The 17,577-nt window shown below is 38.5% G+C and overlaps 1 protein-coding gene across 2 annotated transcripts in view; it reads left to right on the top strand.

Moving 5' to 3' along the window:
* The window catches only part of CLIP-190 (Cytoplasmic linker protein 190), a 231,548-nt gene that overhangs the window by 45,370 nt on the left and 168,601 nt on the right, over positions 1-17,577 (top strand). For both annotated transcript variants that reach the window (XM_089103477.1, XM_089103478.1), the window contains one exon: positions 130-325. In XM_089103477.1, the coding sequence (XP_088959603.1) occupies positions 130-325 (196 nt within the window). The remainder of the gene's footprint in view (positions 1-129; positions 326-17,577) is intronic.

Here is a 17,577-nt window from a genome sequence, read left to right on the forward strand (position 1 = left end):
TTTTCTAATATTTAGAGGGTGATTATAGCAGAGCCTGCTGTTTATATATATATATATATATATATATATATATATATATATATATATATATATATATATATATAAATATATATATATATGTCTTTCTAGGTAATACAACCCTTGGTGGAAGCATGAACTCGGCAAGCCTTACAGTTGGAGAACGAGTAATACTAACATCCATGCAGGGAAGTAAAACTGGCGTTCTGAGGTACTTGGGGCCCACTGAGTTTGCTCAAGGGCAATGGGCAGGCGTGGAACTTGACGAGCCTGATGGCAAAAATGATGGATCTGTTGCTGGGAAAAGGTAAGATAAAATCGTGAACAAAGACAAAGACAGCTAGAAGCGAACTTATTTATTTCTACTTGCCATAGGACCGGGCGTTTTCAGCCTCACCCGGCGTCTGAAATTCAGATATTTCGTGGGAATTTGTTTAACCATAAGCTCCACCTCTCCATAAGTGCCTCTGACATCTACCCCGACCCCAAGCCACTAGAAGCTAAGCAGAAAAAGAATAATCATAATAAAAAATAAAAAAAACACTGGCTAGGAGCGCACTTTAAGTTGTACGAAAAATTCAAGCGGAGAATTACCAGCAGTGACAACCTTAATGAAAGGAAAAACAAAGCAATACATTAAAGAAGGGCTTCAAAGTCGAGAAGGCGTTGGATAAAAGTTAAAAAGTTTGGGGGTTGTCCACCTAAAATTATGCACACCGGGTGGAGGGTGCCGTAGATGGCGCGAAGAGGCGTGATGGGGCGTAATTGTCTCATGCCTGGTTGAACGAATGGGGCTTGTCGATGTACACCAGCTGGCAGAGAGCGGGTAGCCACTCATTAAAAGGGAATGGAAATGATCACCAAAATGCTCTAAATATTTTAAATTAATGAAATTAAACTCGTTTTTTTTACGGTGGGAGGTTTGGTTTCGATCAAATATGGTGATGCTTTACAGAAACATAGAATTGCCTAAACGTACTTTTAACAGTATCATTACCAGGGGCGTACCAGAGGGGAGCTCTGGATTTGAACCCGCTACCCCCGCTTATAGTAGAAAGGGAGGTGCTACTCGTGACACCCACCCCTGCTGCCATCTACAATTTAGTCTAACTCTGTCAGTACACCAAATAAGGGCTTATACTCCTGTACTAACCACGTGGTTTATGGTTTTTGTCAGTGAGAATGAAAAAACAGAATATTTCTCACTTGAAAAAACAGGAATTTTCTCACTTTTATGGTTGTTTCTTGGAGGGTTATGTGTGTTGGTCAATTTATTTGATGTTTTTCATGGATGTCAACAGCAATTCATGTCTGTTTTATGGTTTTTGTCAGTAAGAATAAAAAAACAGTAATTTTCTCACTTTGATGGATTATTGAGTCGAACGGAGATAGTGTCAATCACACTTCCTTCCAGATCTTATTGTTGTTTCGGTCATGTGCACGCAAGACCTAACGGAATAGGAAACAGTTAGATCCCGTGTTTCCTTCTCAACCAATCAGCGAGTCGGATACATATCCTTTCTCAGCCAATCAGAGGATTGGTTGCATATGATTTTCCCGTTACATAACAATTCACCCTTGAGATTTCGTATATAACGGGCATGCATTGTAATTAAATTATCAGAAAGTATTTTGACATAGTTGATGACACAAGAATGGATATTTTTAATGAGTTTGAAGCATTGACGACCACAATCTGCAATGTAAGTTATGTTTTAGTACATTTTTATTTTCAAAATAAAATTATTTTACATGGTCCCCCTCCAGTAAATTCAAATTCAGGTTATACCCCCCCCCCCCCAAAAAAAAAAATTCTTTATACATTGCTTGAAAATATACACTTTTTTTCCATTACGTAAACCTCATCCTCCCTCCCTCCTTTCCCACCATTCATCCCCATTTAATTCTTTCAATTGAAGTTATTACTCAAAATTATCTTTTCTCCTTGATGTGTCTAAAATTATCAAAATGAACTAGCTCTCCTTTGCAGTAAAAGCCGCGTGTGAATATCCAACAAGAGGGGAGATTTACATAAACAACATTCCCGCGGAAAGAAAGATTACTCTTAATTCAGCTTGTGTGTGCATTTCAATGATGTCTGAAAAAAAAGGGGAACAAATTGTCTACAAAATTAAAATAGATTATTGAATGGTTACGTAAGATTAACTCAATGCGAGGGTAAATCTAGGGATGAATTAATTTTCCACAATTTAGGGGGAGAGGGTCAATTTTGAATCCAGGATATTTGATGGGGAATGGGTTAACGCTTTTAATGGTGACAAAATAGAAATGAAAAGATAATTGTTTTTATCATAATTGTTTTCTATTTCAGTGTCAAACCATTTCTCTTTGATATTTTAGCGATTTTAACTATAGCATTTGAATAAAAGGTAGTAAAATATATTCTTTATTGATCTACATTGCGCTTGCAAAAAAAAAAAACCAAAAAAAACGCAAGATTAACTCAATGAGAGGGTAAACCTATATGTATTTTTACTTTTTGCTTTGCTGAAAAAGGGTGAAGGAGGGGGCTTCTTTGAGATAAATGCTTTTCTAGACAAATTATGTCTGACAATAAATTCTGTAGAAGGGGGTACTAATTTTCATTCTGTAAAAAAAAAAAAAAAAAGGATGAAATTATTTTCTATACTAAATTTTTTCTCTTCTTTAAGGACAATGGTGAAGAATGTGCCCCACCCCCCAGTAAGAGAGCACAGGGTCAAGGTAAAACCCCTGAAACAGTTGTTCAATATGGCCGTTGGCCGAAACCCCCCAGTTCCACGCTGCCTGCCAAAGTGCAGCCATCTTTGCAAGCCCATGACATCACTGGCTCGACTGCACAAGTTCATACCGTCACTGGTCCTACTGCACAAGCCGCAGTCCAATCTGTGCAAGAAATTAACGACGTCGCCCCTTCCGCCCTCCAACACGCACTACCCGGACCATCTGGCACCCAAGTGCAGCCAGGATTTTCAAATGTGAGCATTTTTTTCCTACCTCTAGTTATAGAAATATATATCTATTTCTTCCAATGTTTTTTAGTCTTTTCTTTTCACTATTTTTCAATCCCAATATAAACTTATCTCAGCGGGATATTAAAATATTATTTTCTCTATAATCTCACACCCATTGTTTTAAATTTCTCTGCTCCCCCCTCCCTGAGAGATATCTAAATATAATGTAATTTTTTTTGCAGGTCAAAGAAACCACTCTCTTTCTAATCTTTGCTATTTTCTATGCATTCCCTCTACTGTTGCTATCTCTTCGCTATCTTATAATAATATTTTTAGCTAATTTTCTAGTTTACCGGTATCTCACCATTTGAAACTCAAAATGCTATTTTTCGCCGTGAATATTATAGTTTTAATTTTTGGCATATGGCTCCGCACGTGCATATAAATAGATCTGTTTCACTCCTTTTCCTGTTTAGTTCTATCATTAGCGGTTTTAGTCAAGTCTAGGTTTTCAATGCTTTTACGTAATTCTGTTGTTTGGCCAAGAAAATAGCGGAATTGTCTGCAAAATTAGCGATAGATATTTAGGACATTGGAATTCTATATAAGAGCGAAACATGTTATACCCCCCAAAAATAATATTTGCTATTTATGACATTGCTGAAAAGGGGGAGGGGGTTGTTTTTTTCTCCATCAAATTAAAAGGGTTTCATGCAGACAATTGCAATAATTAAGCACATGCCTATGCAATCTCTATTTGCTGGAGAACCGGTGAAATCTCGTTATTTTCAAATTAAGGTCTAACAATATATTTAGGACATTGGAGAAAGGGGGGAGGGGAACATGCCACAAGTCTATCACCACCTCATTGTAAAGTGAAAAAAAAAAACTGTTTCTGCACGTGAAAAGTATGGGGCCGGGAATTTCGCTAAGAAAAAGATATACTTTTACACTGTGGCTCCCGGGAAGCGCGAGTGGGCTCGAGAAGCGCCGGGGGAAGCGCCGAGGGAAAGCGCTGCGATGGCCGGCTCGGAGGGGGAGCATTACATATTGGAAATTGGGAAAGGGGGTTGTTTGAACAAAATCAAATTGTCAATTTTATGTAAAGCGACGTTTTAGATTGTAAATATCTTATATTAAGTTGGAAATTGGAACTTTCAGTTGAATTAACCAAATGCTACTATGTGCATACTGCTACTACTACTAAGCGCGTTTTAAATAATAATGCAAATTTTAACAGTAGGGGTGATTTGAACATTTTGAAAATAAGCTATTTTTTTCATTTATAGATTGGACCATTGGTCCCTTATTCATTATCACCATCGTCCTCATCAGCTGGTGAAGGAGAAGAGGCACACGTGGAGTCCCCCAACAATTTAACATGGGACGATACCATTTTACATGACAATCAAATACCGTTAAATATTTATGAGTTTTTAAATGATTTTTTTAATGTAGATAATAGCGCAGTTGGGCAGGGGGACTTGAGCCCAAACACACTACAGCTTTTGGAGGATTTCACAAATGAATTAACGGGGAACCCTCCTCCTCCTCCTCCTCCAGCCTCCGATACCCTATCGAATCCACTTCAAACAACTGAAGTGGAGCATTCGCATACCCCGTGTATTGTTGAACAACTTGGGGGAGGGAGTGTTGATAATATACAAGAGGGTGCGGGGGGGTAATGACCAATTTACACCTTTTCCAGACTTTCAGCTGTCCAACACAATTTTCAATGCAATAGTTGTCTACACTGCGACTTTTGGGGACCCGTTTAATTCACTTTTGGAGGGAAAATTTGTGTTTGGTCCCGTAGAAATTGTGCATGTGTCTGTAGATAAAATTCTTGCACTACTGGAGAACCAAATTCAATTATGGGGGAGGGATTCAATTAAGGTTTCAATTGTTTTAAAAGTGTTCTATTTAAATGAGGGGAAAAGCGAAGTTTATTATCATTATGTACATTCCGAGATGCGCGTGATTTATTCGAATTTAGAAAATTTTGAGGGAGTTTTTTCGGAGTGGGTAGGTCAAATTATAGCGCATCTCGAGAACTTTAATGAAAACGGGAGTGGGTCTGTGGTTTTATTTATTGAAAATTTAAGCGTTAATATTTGTAAATTTAAGACAGATTTTATTTTAAGAGGGGGGACAGGTGGGCATGAAAGGGATACAGTTTTAAAATATAATCCAGATCTAGAAGGTTGTAAAGGTGTCCAGCCGATTTGTTTTGAAACAGGTCAAAAATGTTTCATGTATGCTTTCCTCGTATCAGCATTCGAGCCTCTAGCACGTGACGCTTCCAAGACGAATTTAGATAATTGGGCTGTACATGGGAAGGACGGGTCAAACTTTCCTATAGTAGATTTCACTTGTTTAGAGGGGAAATACCCAGTAACGCTAAGATCCATATATATTTTTGAAAGGGCTAATGCTAATTTAAATATCGGCGTTACTGTGGTTCATGAAACTGAATTTGAAGATGGGGTTCGTTCTAAAAAGAAGGGGGTGGTATTCCCTGTAAGGGGCCCGTCAATTGAATTAGTCAGACACTGGGTTTGGTTGTTGTATACACCCCCATCTAGTGCCCTTGCCAATTCAATTGGCCATTTTAACCCTTTTACCGACATCAGTAAAGTTCTGAGGCCGGGCATGCATAGGGGGGAACGTTCCTACTGTCCAATATGCCTGTCATGAGTCCGTAGTGATGTAAAACTAAGGGATCATATGAATCATAGTAGACAGCATGGCTATCAGAAATTAGAAACGGTTTCAGGGGATAGGGCCATTCTACGTTTCAAAAATTTCCAGAACACCCTCCTTCATTGCAAAAAAATATCTTTGTACTATGAAGCTAAGCTGGTGGAGGAAAATGATCCCCATTTTCCAAACCGAGTCAAAGCACACCAGGCTAATGCAGTTTCTTATGCGCATGCGTGAAGAAACAGCTCTAACACCACGTGGTTGTTAGAAATAGTAGAAACATGAGATGAAAACGATTTCATGGTCAAGGCATTGACTAAACTAATTGGCAAGGCTAATAGTGCTATTTCTCCTTTGAGAAATACCCATTATCCTGTGGTGCTGTCTGCAGAGGATCGTCTCGCGATTAAAAATCAAAAAATATGTTGGGTTTGTAAGGGGGAGTTTGTAGAGGGGGATAAGGGAACAAAAGGGAAAAGAGGGGGAGGGGGAAAGTCAGAGATCATAATCCCTTGTGGCAGGAAATATCTTCTGTGGGTAGTAATTTTAGAGGGGTAGCGCATCAATCGTGTAACTTAAATGTTAGCCAACAGTTTTTTATCCCTGTTTTTATCCACAACTCAAATTACGACTTAAAATTCATTTTACCGGCACTGGCACGTATGCACAGGGAGGGTGGGGGAGTAGACAGTCCATGGGTAAATAGTTCATTTACCTATAACATTATTCCCAAATCTGCCGAGAAGTTGTTGCTTCTCGGGCTGAAATGGCAGGTAGTGGATAATGGACATACGTTTTGGAATAAAATCAGGTTTTTAGATTCCTTTAGTTTTTTTTCCCAAGCCATTGAGTCAATTGATTCAAGAGCAGAGAAGTGACAATTTTGATAGCTTTCCTTTACTTAAACAGCACTTTCCAGACAGTGAAATGTATGACCTATTGACCTGCAAAGGTTTATATGCATATGACTATTACTGTTCTGGCGCTCGCTTAAGCGAGGTGAAACTACCTCCAATTGAAGCTTTTTACAATTCACTGACCAGCAGTGAATGCACAGCCGAGGACTATGAGTTTGGCAAGAAGGTGTGGTCGAAGGGGGATTGTAAAAATGGGTGGGATTATTGTAGACTGTACTTGGCCAGTGACGTTTTAACTCTGTTGGATATAGTCTGTAAGAACACAGACCAAATCTATTCAGAGTTCGGGTTAGATATAGGCTACTATTTTTCCACACCCCATTTAGTGATGGATTTGATTTTAAAAATTAGTAGGGAGGAAATAGGCCTAATCACCGACGTAGATCAGCACCTTTTTGTAGAGCGTTCAATGAGGGGAGGTTATGTTTTTCATGGAGACAGCGTCTTGTCAACCGATCCAAGTGGACACAGCACCGGTGCTAAGTCAAATGCAGTGTTCATGGACATGAACTTATTTTACCCCTCGGCAATGTCCCACTACTCTTTGCCGTGTGGGAACTATAAATGACTTGTGAATCCTTTTGAGTTCCCCTACATTACCACCGTCGAGGACAATGGGCCACAAGGATGGTTCTTTGAAATTGACGGTCTTACTCCTCTGGCGCTTCACGACTCCGTCAAAGATTTTTTTTTCCCTGTATCAATCGACCAGTGAGCAGGGACTCATTGAGCCCCTACAATCGATCATTGGTTGAGGATATGGGGATGCACTGGACTCCCTCTAAACAAAAACTGATTGCTGATTTGGACCCTAAGGAGAATATCGTTGTTCACCATGTGCTTTTGCACTGGATGGTGAGCAATGGTTTCAAAATCACCAAAATACACAGGGTCCTGCAGTTCAATCAGCGACCATACTTGAAAACGTTTATCGACACTTTTGTCGATAAACGCTCTAGGGCAAATTCCAAGGTGGAGAAGGAATTGTACAAACTCATCCTAAGTTCAGCGTTTGGCAAAATGTGTGAAAGCGTACGTAACAGATCTTGCTGAGACGTCGTGAATGATCCTCTAGAATGTGCAAGAATTATTGCCGATCCCAATTTTACATCATTCACGAGTATAGAGACTGGCATGGTTCTTCTACACAGGCGAAAACGAAATGTGGTACTGAACAAGAATATAGCAGGTGCCAGTTCAGTACTAGAAATTTCCAAAAAGCTCATATTGTCGTTTTTTTACAATGTGTGCAAGGTGCAATGGCCACGGGAGGGGGAGGTTCAAGTTTACTATGGGGATACAGATTCTCTGCTGTTAAAGGTAAATGGGACTGAATATTTATTTGGTGATCTAGAAAAGGGGGAACACATCAGCTCGCGGATGGATTTCACCAACATGAATCCGACCCTCTACCCCGAGTTGGTGAAACGTCAAGCCCCCACCCATCTATTAATGTTAAAATCAGAGACGGGGAGTGATTTGATATCCAGGGGGGTGTTCCCGGGTCCTAAAGTTTATTGCGTTAAAACTCATAGTGGGGATGAAAAGAAGGCGTGTAAAGGGGTGCCTACACACTTTGTAAAGAGCAGTTTGAACATGAGCGTGTACACAGACTGTGTAGAAAGTAGCCTAGTGCCGAGAGTACAAGTGCTTGCAATTTGCTCTCTATAGTATAGAAATTATACTGTGAGAGTGGAGAAAGAATGCAATGTCATGTATATCTGACAAAGTCAATGTGCTCGAGAATGGTGTGAGTGTCCCGCCCCATGACCATTACTTTATTTCAGACCGAGGCGGATGCATAAACAATCGCAATCAACTTGGTCTGCATAAATTAACCTAACTTGAACTAACCAACTAACCACCACCACCAACCCGTTCATAAATTAACTAACCACCACCAACCCGTTCATAAATTAACTAATCTAGTCTCAACTAACCCAACCACTCCCCTGCAGTGACGACAACTATTGTGTACAGTCCATTTTAGCCCCGCGGCCCCCGGGGGGGGTCCCTCCCCGCGGCCGCCCCGGGGGGGTCCCGCCCGGGGCCGCCCCGGGGGGGGGGGGTCCCGCCTGCGGCCGGCCGGCCTTCGGCCCCGCAACCCTGGGGGGGGGGGCTTGAACCTTTAAATTCACTGTAATGTTCAACTGTGCTATCCAATGTGTTTTTCTGCCAAGTTTTTTTTTTTCTGTTGTTGTTTTTCAAGTGCTCCTCTTGTTGTTATTGTTTTTGTACAGAAAAGTGTACCGTTGTGACTAAATTGTACATAAAGTGATGCTGTACAAAAAAAGTGTTTAAATACAATAAGTGTTGTTATTGTTGATGGACAAAAGGGTTTTTATTTTTATGTTGTACATAAAGTGTCATTTTTATCATTGTTCATGTTGAACAAATAGAGCTTTCATGTTGACCATGAAATTTTGTCAACTGTTCTTGTTGAACATAAAGTGTCATTTTTGCCGTTGTTCATTTTGAACAAATAGACGTTTTCATGTTGCCGAAATAAATGCTGCCATGAAATATTGTTTTTTGTTGTTGTTCTTATTAAAGTAGATAGATCTATGGTAAAAATACCACTAGTACTATTTATTCATTGGATGCGCATGATTTACAGTTAGTTATAGTCCAACTGTTGTCAGCAGCAGCAGCAGCAGCATGTATCAATTTAAAACACCCTTCAGATCGTTTCTGTGTGGGCCTTCAATGTCAGGGAAAACAACACTTTTAGCTGAAATAAGTCAAAATTGCAAGAAACTGTTTTTGCAAAAGCCGAAAAAAATCTACTATTGCTATAGCATTTGGCGGGAGTCCTATGATCAAATAAAAACAATTGCCACAACTATACCAATAAAATTCATACGGGGACTTGATTTTTTCAATAATATTGAATCGAACTCGTGGCTGATTATTGATGATTTGGCTTAATTCATTGAACAGTTCTCACAGGAAATGCTACAACTGTTCACTGTTCGCTCCCACTATGAATACATTTCCATAACCCTAGTTCTACACAATCTGTTTCATCAGAGCAAATTTATGCGAACCCTTGCTTTGAATAGCACTATCTATATTATCTATCGAGTTGTTCGTGATTCTAGCTTGTTAATAACTCTCAATAATCAGATATACCCCGGCGCCCCAAAATTTCTTTTGTCAGCGTACACTCATGCGACTAATAAACCCTACGGTTACATTTTGCTGGATCTTAATCAGAGCACACCCGAGGATCTACGTGTAGTCACCGACATTTTCAACAATGAAATTACAGTATATCGTCCAATGAACAGTAGAAATGACCACTAGTTGACGTTATGATATTTAAAAAGCTCGATAGACAATGGCATCCAGTGGCTATTTCAACTACTTCAAAATCCTCACATAGAGAGGCTATGTTCAAATATGGGGTCGAAAATGATATCACTAATCTAATATCTGAACTTTGTTTAAATTTAACTGAGGGAATTTTTAAACTGCCAGATGTTTTTAGAAAACAGAAAAAGAAAAAGCTTACCACTTTCCGTGCCTTGCATTTTAAAAAAAAAGAAAAAAAATTAAAAAGAACACGGCTCCTTCAGGTGGGCGGTAGCTTTTTCACACTTTTACTGCCAATAAGTGCAGGACCTGTAAACAGTTTTCTCTAGAGAATGGCAAAACCCTATAAATTGACACCTTTTGAACTTGTCCTCTCGCCCGTCGAACATTTTTAAGACAATCTAAGCAAATTCATAAACGACGAAAAAATTGCCGATGACAAAAAACTACTTTTATTCCAAGATGCTTTGCGACATTTGGACAAGCATAAACCTTATCGTGAGGGACCCACCGTCACCGCCGCCACTGATCCCACTAAACAGGAAACATCTCCTCATGATTTTGCAGCAGCATCAAAGGAGAAGGACTTCAATTCAATTGTATTGAACATTGGGAACCTATTGCCACTCACCTATCGTGAACAAAGTAACAGAGTATTATCACATCTCATGCTGGGAACTGGTGATGAACAAGTTCAAGTCGACAGCAAAGGGAAACAAATTATAATTCATGGAAAATGTTATTATCTGGTTGATTTAATTTTTGATATGGTGTCAAATCATAGAGGACTTTTATCCTTTGACAATAATCCATACACCTTTCTAAGAGTATCAAAATTCCCCAAAAGAAATAAGCAAATTCTAAAGAATCTAAGAAAATATAGTCCCTGACCAACACCAACACCAACACCATTTAAAAAAGAAGAAGAAGATTCAATATTTGAAAATACTAGCAGCAGCAGCAATGATTTTACAACACCTGTGGCTGCTTGTCAAAAGCGAAGACGAATTGATTCACCCTCCAGTGTGCAAAAGGGGAGTGGACATTACACTACGTGTTTGCGTTCAAAATGGATGAAGTTCTGAAAGGTGTCTATGAAAATATTGGTGAAGCGGGAAGTTTAAGTTCTCCCAAAACGCTTTCTAAAGGTGTCTCCGGCACCACATTGAAAAAAGCAAAAGAGTATCTAGAGAATGAACCGAGTTACACACTGCACCAGAATCACAGGCTTCGCAGCAAACAATATCGACAAACTAAAGCCTTTTTCCCTTTGCATATACTGCAAACGGATCTTTTAACTTTAGACGCAATTCAACGGCCACAATGCACCCTACAAATATATTCTGGTGGCAATCAGTGTCTTTAGTCGCTATGCCTATGCCATTCCACTGCGCTCAAAGAGAGGTGTTGAAGTTGCACGGGCCATTGAAAGTATTCTCGAACAGGATTCGTATAGAAAAATTCAATCGGATCGTGGCGGTGAATTTGTTAATCCCCATGTGCTAGAAGTTCTATTGAAATATAATACAACACTCCATTATAGTCACAGCCCGATAAAGGCTGCATTGGCTCAACGATTAATAAGAACTATTCGTCTATTAATTTCAAGATATTGTACCCTGAAAAATACATCGACTTTTATTCATGATTTAGATCAAATCATGCAGATATACAACCATCGACCTCATCGATCTCTGTCCAACTTAAGCCCTCGGGATGTTCACTGCAGTGAAAATACATTTGATGCTTTTCTAAAGCAATATTCCAATGGTGAAAAAGAGAAAAAAAATGTGAAATTCAATGTTGGTGATACTGTTCTAATTAAGAGAGCCACCAATATTTTTGAAAAGGGGAATTATATATGGAGCACTGAACTTTTTAAAGTGTCCAAAATCCTAGACACCAAACCTATAACTTATCGTTTGCGAGATACCAAAGATGAAGAGATTCTTGGCGGTTTTTATGAATATGAACTGCAAAAAGTTAGAAACACTAGTGAAATTTATCAAATTGAAAAGATATTAAAGAGTCGTACTCGTAGGGGCAAGAGACAGTTGCTTGTTTGCTGGGTAGGATACATCTCAGATTTTGATTCTTGGGTCACTGCTGAAGATATTAACAATGCCCAATGATTTCTATGTAACATTTATGTCCAACGTCTCCGATCCTCTCTACAATGAATTGAATAGAACAAGTGATTTTTGGACGAAACTCTCCCCCACCATCAAATTCGACGACGGAAAGTATGAAGTAGCTCTTGTCGACTGTATTCTCAAAAATACCTATGACATCCTGAGAAAGGATCGTAAATATGAAATACAAATTAGACCCTAGGATTGGCCGCCACCACCATCCTCAAGTGATCAAGAACAAATTCAAAAAATCAATTGGATGGATTATCCATATATTGAATTACCCTACGAGGAACTCACCTGTATGAATGATTTATGTCGTTCTATTAATAAAAGAATCTCCGCTCGTAAAAAGGGAGCTTTTCATGTAAACTATTCAAAGGAAGAGAGTAAGATCTACATTAGTTCACCTATTGCCAGCGAAAAGGTTATTCTCAATGATAATCTAAACGATGTTCTTGGCTTTAAGCCCAATATAATAGGTGGTAAAAGTGCCGATAACACTGATATGATTATTGCTGACTATCCGCCTGCCTTCTCCACGGACACTTGTGTATTTCTCTACGCTTCATTTGTGGAAACATCTCGGGTCGGTAATTCAAATGTTCCCCTCCTACGAGCTCTTGAACGAAAAACCAATCAAGAACATATTCATCACTACAATATAAAGCATCTTCAGTATATTCCCGTAAACACTTCCTATTTAAAGCTCTGTCAGTTAACACTAAAAACTGAATTGGGTGATTCCATAGTGATTTCAAGGGATTTGGCTTTGACTACATGCCATTTTCATCCCATCATTCAAATTCAACAAGATATCTAATAAAAAAGTGGTATTCACCTGTCCTGAAATTGACTGATATGTTAATACTCTTGGCCAAAGACAACAGGGCAATGCAATGGACTATTACAATTGTCGTTCGTCAATGTCTGGCTACGGTCTTGGCAGTGGGTTTGCTAAGCTGTTTCGCTCTTCACTACCACTGGCTAGAAAATATCTTGTACCGGCTGCAACAGATTTTGCATCCTCTACACTATACGATTGGGGCTCTGGCAAGGATTTTAAAAAAAGTGCTACGGAAGATCTTAGGTCCAGTGCGCGAATCCTTGGCGAAAGATTAAAACAAATGGTAAAGGATTAAAAAGGTCAAGAAACAATGCATCACTCATCAGTCTCCACTCAGGTCAGAAACGAAAGACATCATCCCTCTTGTCAAAGAAAAGAAGGAAAAAGCCGACACGTGCTGTAAACAGAAGAAGAAGCCCCAGGAAGAAAATTGTTAGATCGAAACTAGATTTCTTCTCCTAAAATGTCCTACCTACCGCATAAGGATTCTCAACCTTCAATCACCGCCTCATTGAATCTATTCAATGCTGAAAATGTTGATGTGAGTGTCAAGCATGGATACTATGAACAATTTTATCCACAACAACACCTCTCCGATAATATCCACTTTCAAATTTATTCCAATGAAGACTACTTTATGGACATGTCTTCGACATTTATAGATTTACAAATGAAAGTCCGGAAATCCGATAATACAATGCCAATTCGGGCCGATGGAATATCCTATGAAAATTGTATATAACATAATTTATTTCGGCAAATTAGTTTCTACATCAATGGCAAGCTGGTGAGCACTAGCAGAAATCTCTCAAACTATACAAGCTATATGCAATTCATGCTGATGACACCCAATTCATAGAATGATTTGAGATGCACCTCCAATGGATATGAATATATTACTAATACTGATAGTATAGATGCACTTAAAAATGCTACAACTAGTGAATTACATCTAGTTGGAAAAATATATAATGAAATATTTAATATACCCCAATGGCTTCCACCCAATATTAAAGGTGATATAAAATTAACGCCTGCACCCTCCAATTTTTTTTTGAGAAAGGAACTTGCTGCCAAAATTGAAATCTCTTCATAACATCGGCAATACTCCATGTGCGCAAACAGCAAGTTACGAGCTCTGTTGCCTTGGCAGTGAAAAAACTGAGAGCCAATAGAAATAATATTAAACTACTTCTTCCTCATACAATCACCAATCAACGTCATATTGCCATGGGCTCACGCACCTTCACCGATTCATCCTTTATAAATGGCGAAATTCCGTCAAAACTCGCTTTGGCATTTGTAAAAAGCGCCAGTGCAATAGGATCGTGGACTGAATGCCCACATAAATTCGTAATGTTTGGACTTTCATCTCTTGTGTGCAAGTAAACGGTATCCCACTCTACAATCTATCCTTTGATAAATCCTATAGAACATTGTATCAGTTAACCATGCAAACCCTAGATCATGACTCTCAACTATTTGAAAATGGTATAACCGAAGATATGTTTGCTAAAACACATGGTATCATTGTATTGGATTTGTCTGGCACACAGGATATGAGTATAGTACGTACGGGGACTGTGCGTTTAGAGTGTACATTTGCCGATCCATTGGCTTAGAGTATTGCACTAATCTCACTAAATCAATATGAAACCTATTGGGAAATCACTCCCGATGGCTGTGTTCTACTAGACTTGGCGCCATGAACACCAGTCAAATAATCAATGTATTTAATATGGACCCCTACATGTCCCAGTACAAATCCTATTGTCTGCCCTCGGACTATCTTGGAAAAATTCAAAGTGTTAACAATACCTTGATTATTGTTAATAGCAGTCCATCGACTGTGCTGACTGGTCATTGGCTGTGCATCTTTCAAACAATGAAGACGATTGAATTTTTTGATCCTCTTGGTCTACTCTATACATTTTACATACCTTACATTAGCAACTATATAGAGAGCAGTGAGAAAACTATTATTCAAAATCGGAAGAGGTTGCAGGATCTAATGACTAAAAGCTGTGGCTTCCATGCACTACTATATTTTGTGTTCCGATGTTCGCGGTTATACTTATGAGCAGTTTTTCCACATTCATGTTGAAAATCCATGTCTTAAGGACTTCCTGGTGGAATATATCCTCTTAGACCTGTACAGGGTTGATTTCAGTGCCCTACGAGTAAAGTGCTTAAAAAATGTTTGTGAATTTGTTTATTAATAAAATGCATATATATATATATATATATATATACAGCAACGTCTTTAAATCTTCACTATAGTTTTCTTCTTCTTCGGTAAAGAGGCAGATATCGTTGTGCCACTTGTGCTGGTAAATCATTTAGATTCTCTATAAGTTGATCTTTATGGGGTGCAAAATCATGGTCACATTTTAGAAAGTATAATGAAACTTCACTCTTGCCATATATCTTTGTATAGTCAATGATACTATTTACATTCATATTATGAAATTCACGAGTTTCAATCTGTATGTTTGAAGCAATATCACATACAGTGTTTTCAAATGGTAAATCACATTCGGTAACTGCCAAATAAAAATCACTTGGTTTATAGTCATAGTAGGCAGTTTCATCACAACGATGACGTAGAAACCAAATTGTCTTGTTACCCCAACAGTTGAATCGTAGACCAGATTCCTCTTCCCAGAATAATTTAAATCCGCGACGATACAAATCTTGTAGAAATAAACTAAAATCACGTTTGGAATTCTTTCCAATCATAGCGGGTTAAGTATTCTCCCACTGATCACATTTATCATAGGGACAATTGGAGCACAGGTGCCCTCTAGGGTGAGAGTCACACACCTCCTCAAGACAAGAATTACATCCTTTAATTTGTACTGCATAGCCTCTATGTAATTTACAAGGATTACATAATTTGCACTTTTCACTATAGTCATCAATAATTGTACAATTCTCACATTAAGTCCAACTGCCAAGAGTGTACATGCACAATGGACATGTATAGAACATTTTCTGGTTTCCAATGTCACTTGACTCACTCACAGCTAAAACGAAACTGATCGTTCCTGCCGACGGATAAATTCAAGGTGGAGGAATGTGGAGAGGAGTAGCTCTGTGACGTTACCTCTTTCGAAGGAGGAGCCATCTACATTGAATCTATTGGCAATGTTTTCAAAAGTATATCCACAATATGATTCTGCTTTGTTCCAATTAATATATCAATAAATTGACTAAGCATTTGAATCACATTTTAAAAGTTTCATACAATAGTCCAATGGGAGAGAATCACTCCTCATTATATTGTCAAGTGTTCCCTGACGAGAGAATATCCTGCGTTGAAGAGATAACTCGAGAAAATCATCATCCAAAATCAAATATTTTTCCATAAACACTAGATTTGATCTAATTATATCTTTCTCAAATTTATTCATTTTTTAATCCTTTCACTCTGACTGCTGACTCTAGACTGGTCCTAACCTAACCTGCACCGAAAAGAAAGGGAACATTTTTGATTTCGAAACAATTTTATTGAATTTTTACAACAATAATACTAAGCATGTACAATTAGCGATAGAGTTTATTGTCTTCGATATGTTTCACTAATGCACTTAAAGCACATTGAAGTCTATTCACATGGGCTATATCAACTTTAGCGGCGAAACATAATTGATCCTCCATTTTAAATTTTCTCAAGGATATCACATATCTTGCATATACTTCATCCCATTCCAGACAAAGTCGTGTTCCTCTCGTGATTTCCACCACAATGTTAGGTGCTATTGTATTATTTCCATCAACTCCACTATCAACTCCTAATAGGATAAACATTCCACTCATCATCAGCACAAATATATATATACAAATGAGTAAAGTCAAACTGTTCTCGCTCCTTTGAATTCTATTCACAGACTAATAAAACTATAGCAAAAATCTTTTCCTCATATTCCCGCCGCCGCTAATATGTAAGCAAGCCCTCTGATTGGCTGAGAAGGAAACACGTGATCTAACTGTTTCCTATTCCGTTAGGTCTCTTAACATTTGCCTCGAGCATGCACTTGTCCGAAACATCAACAATATTTGGAAAGAAGTATCAATGACTCTATCTTCATTCGACTCAATAATCCCTCAAAGCGAGAAAAATACTGTTTTTTTATTGTTACTGACAAAAACCAAAAGAAAGGCATAAATTATTGTTGACATCCATAAAAAACATCAGATAAATTGACCGACACACATAAACGTCCAAGAAACACCCATAAATGTGAGAAAATTCCTGTTTTTTCAAGTGAGAAAAATTCTGTTTTTTCATTCTCACTGACAAAAACCATAAACCACGTGGTGAGTACAGGAGTATAAGCCCTTATTTGGTGTACTGACAGAGTTAGACTAAATTGTAGATGGCAGCAGGGGTGGGTGTCACGAGTAGCACCTCCCTTTCTACTGCTTATACACTTCTTTCTCACTCAGGACCCAGAAACTAAAAAAAAACAACAAAAAAACACCTATCTTATTCGCGGAAACAGAATCTGATCGGACCCATGAAAACAAGATGGTCAAGGGCCTGGATTCGGTAATGTGTTTTTAAGCTATGTCGACCTATTCTGCGTTTTCTAAAGATTTTCAGGAGGATAGAAGTTCAGATCCTCCTTGAGGAGGACAGAAATGCAGAAACGTCTGTAAATACATCCCTTTGATAAATGCTATGAACT

Source organism: Artemia sp. Qi Xiang Cuo, chromosome 17 (genome assembly GCF_049724085.1).
Source record: "Artemia sp. Qi Xiang Cuo chromosome 17, ASM4972408v1, whole genome shotgun sequence".
Lineage (NCBI taxonomy): Eukaryota > Metazoa > Arthropoda > Branchiopoda > Anostraca > Artemiidae > Artemia > Artemia sp. Qi Xiang Cuo.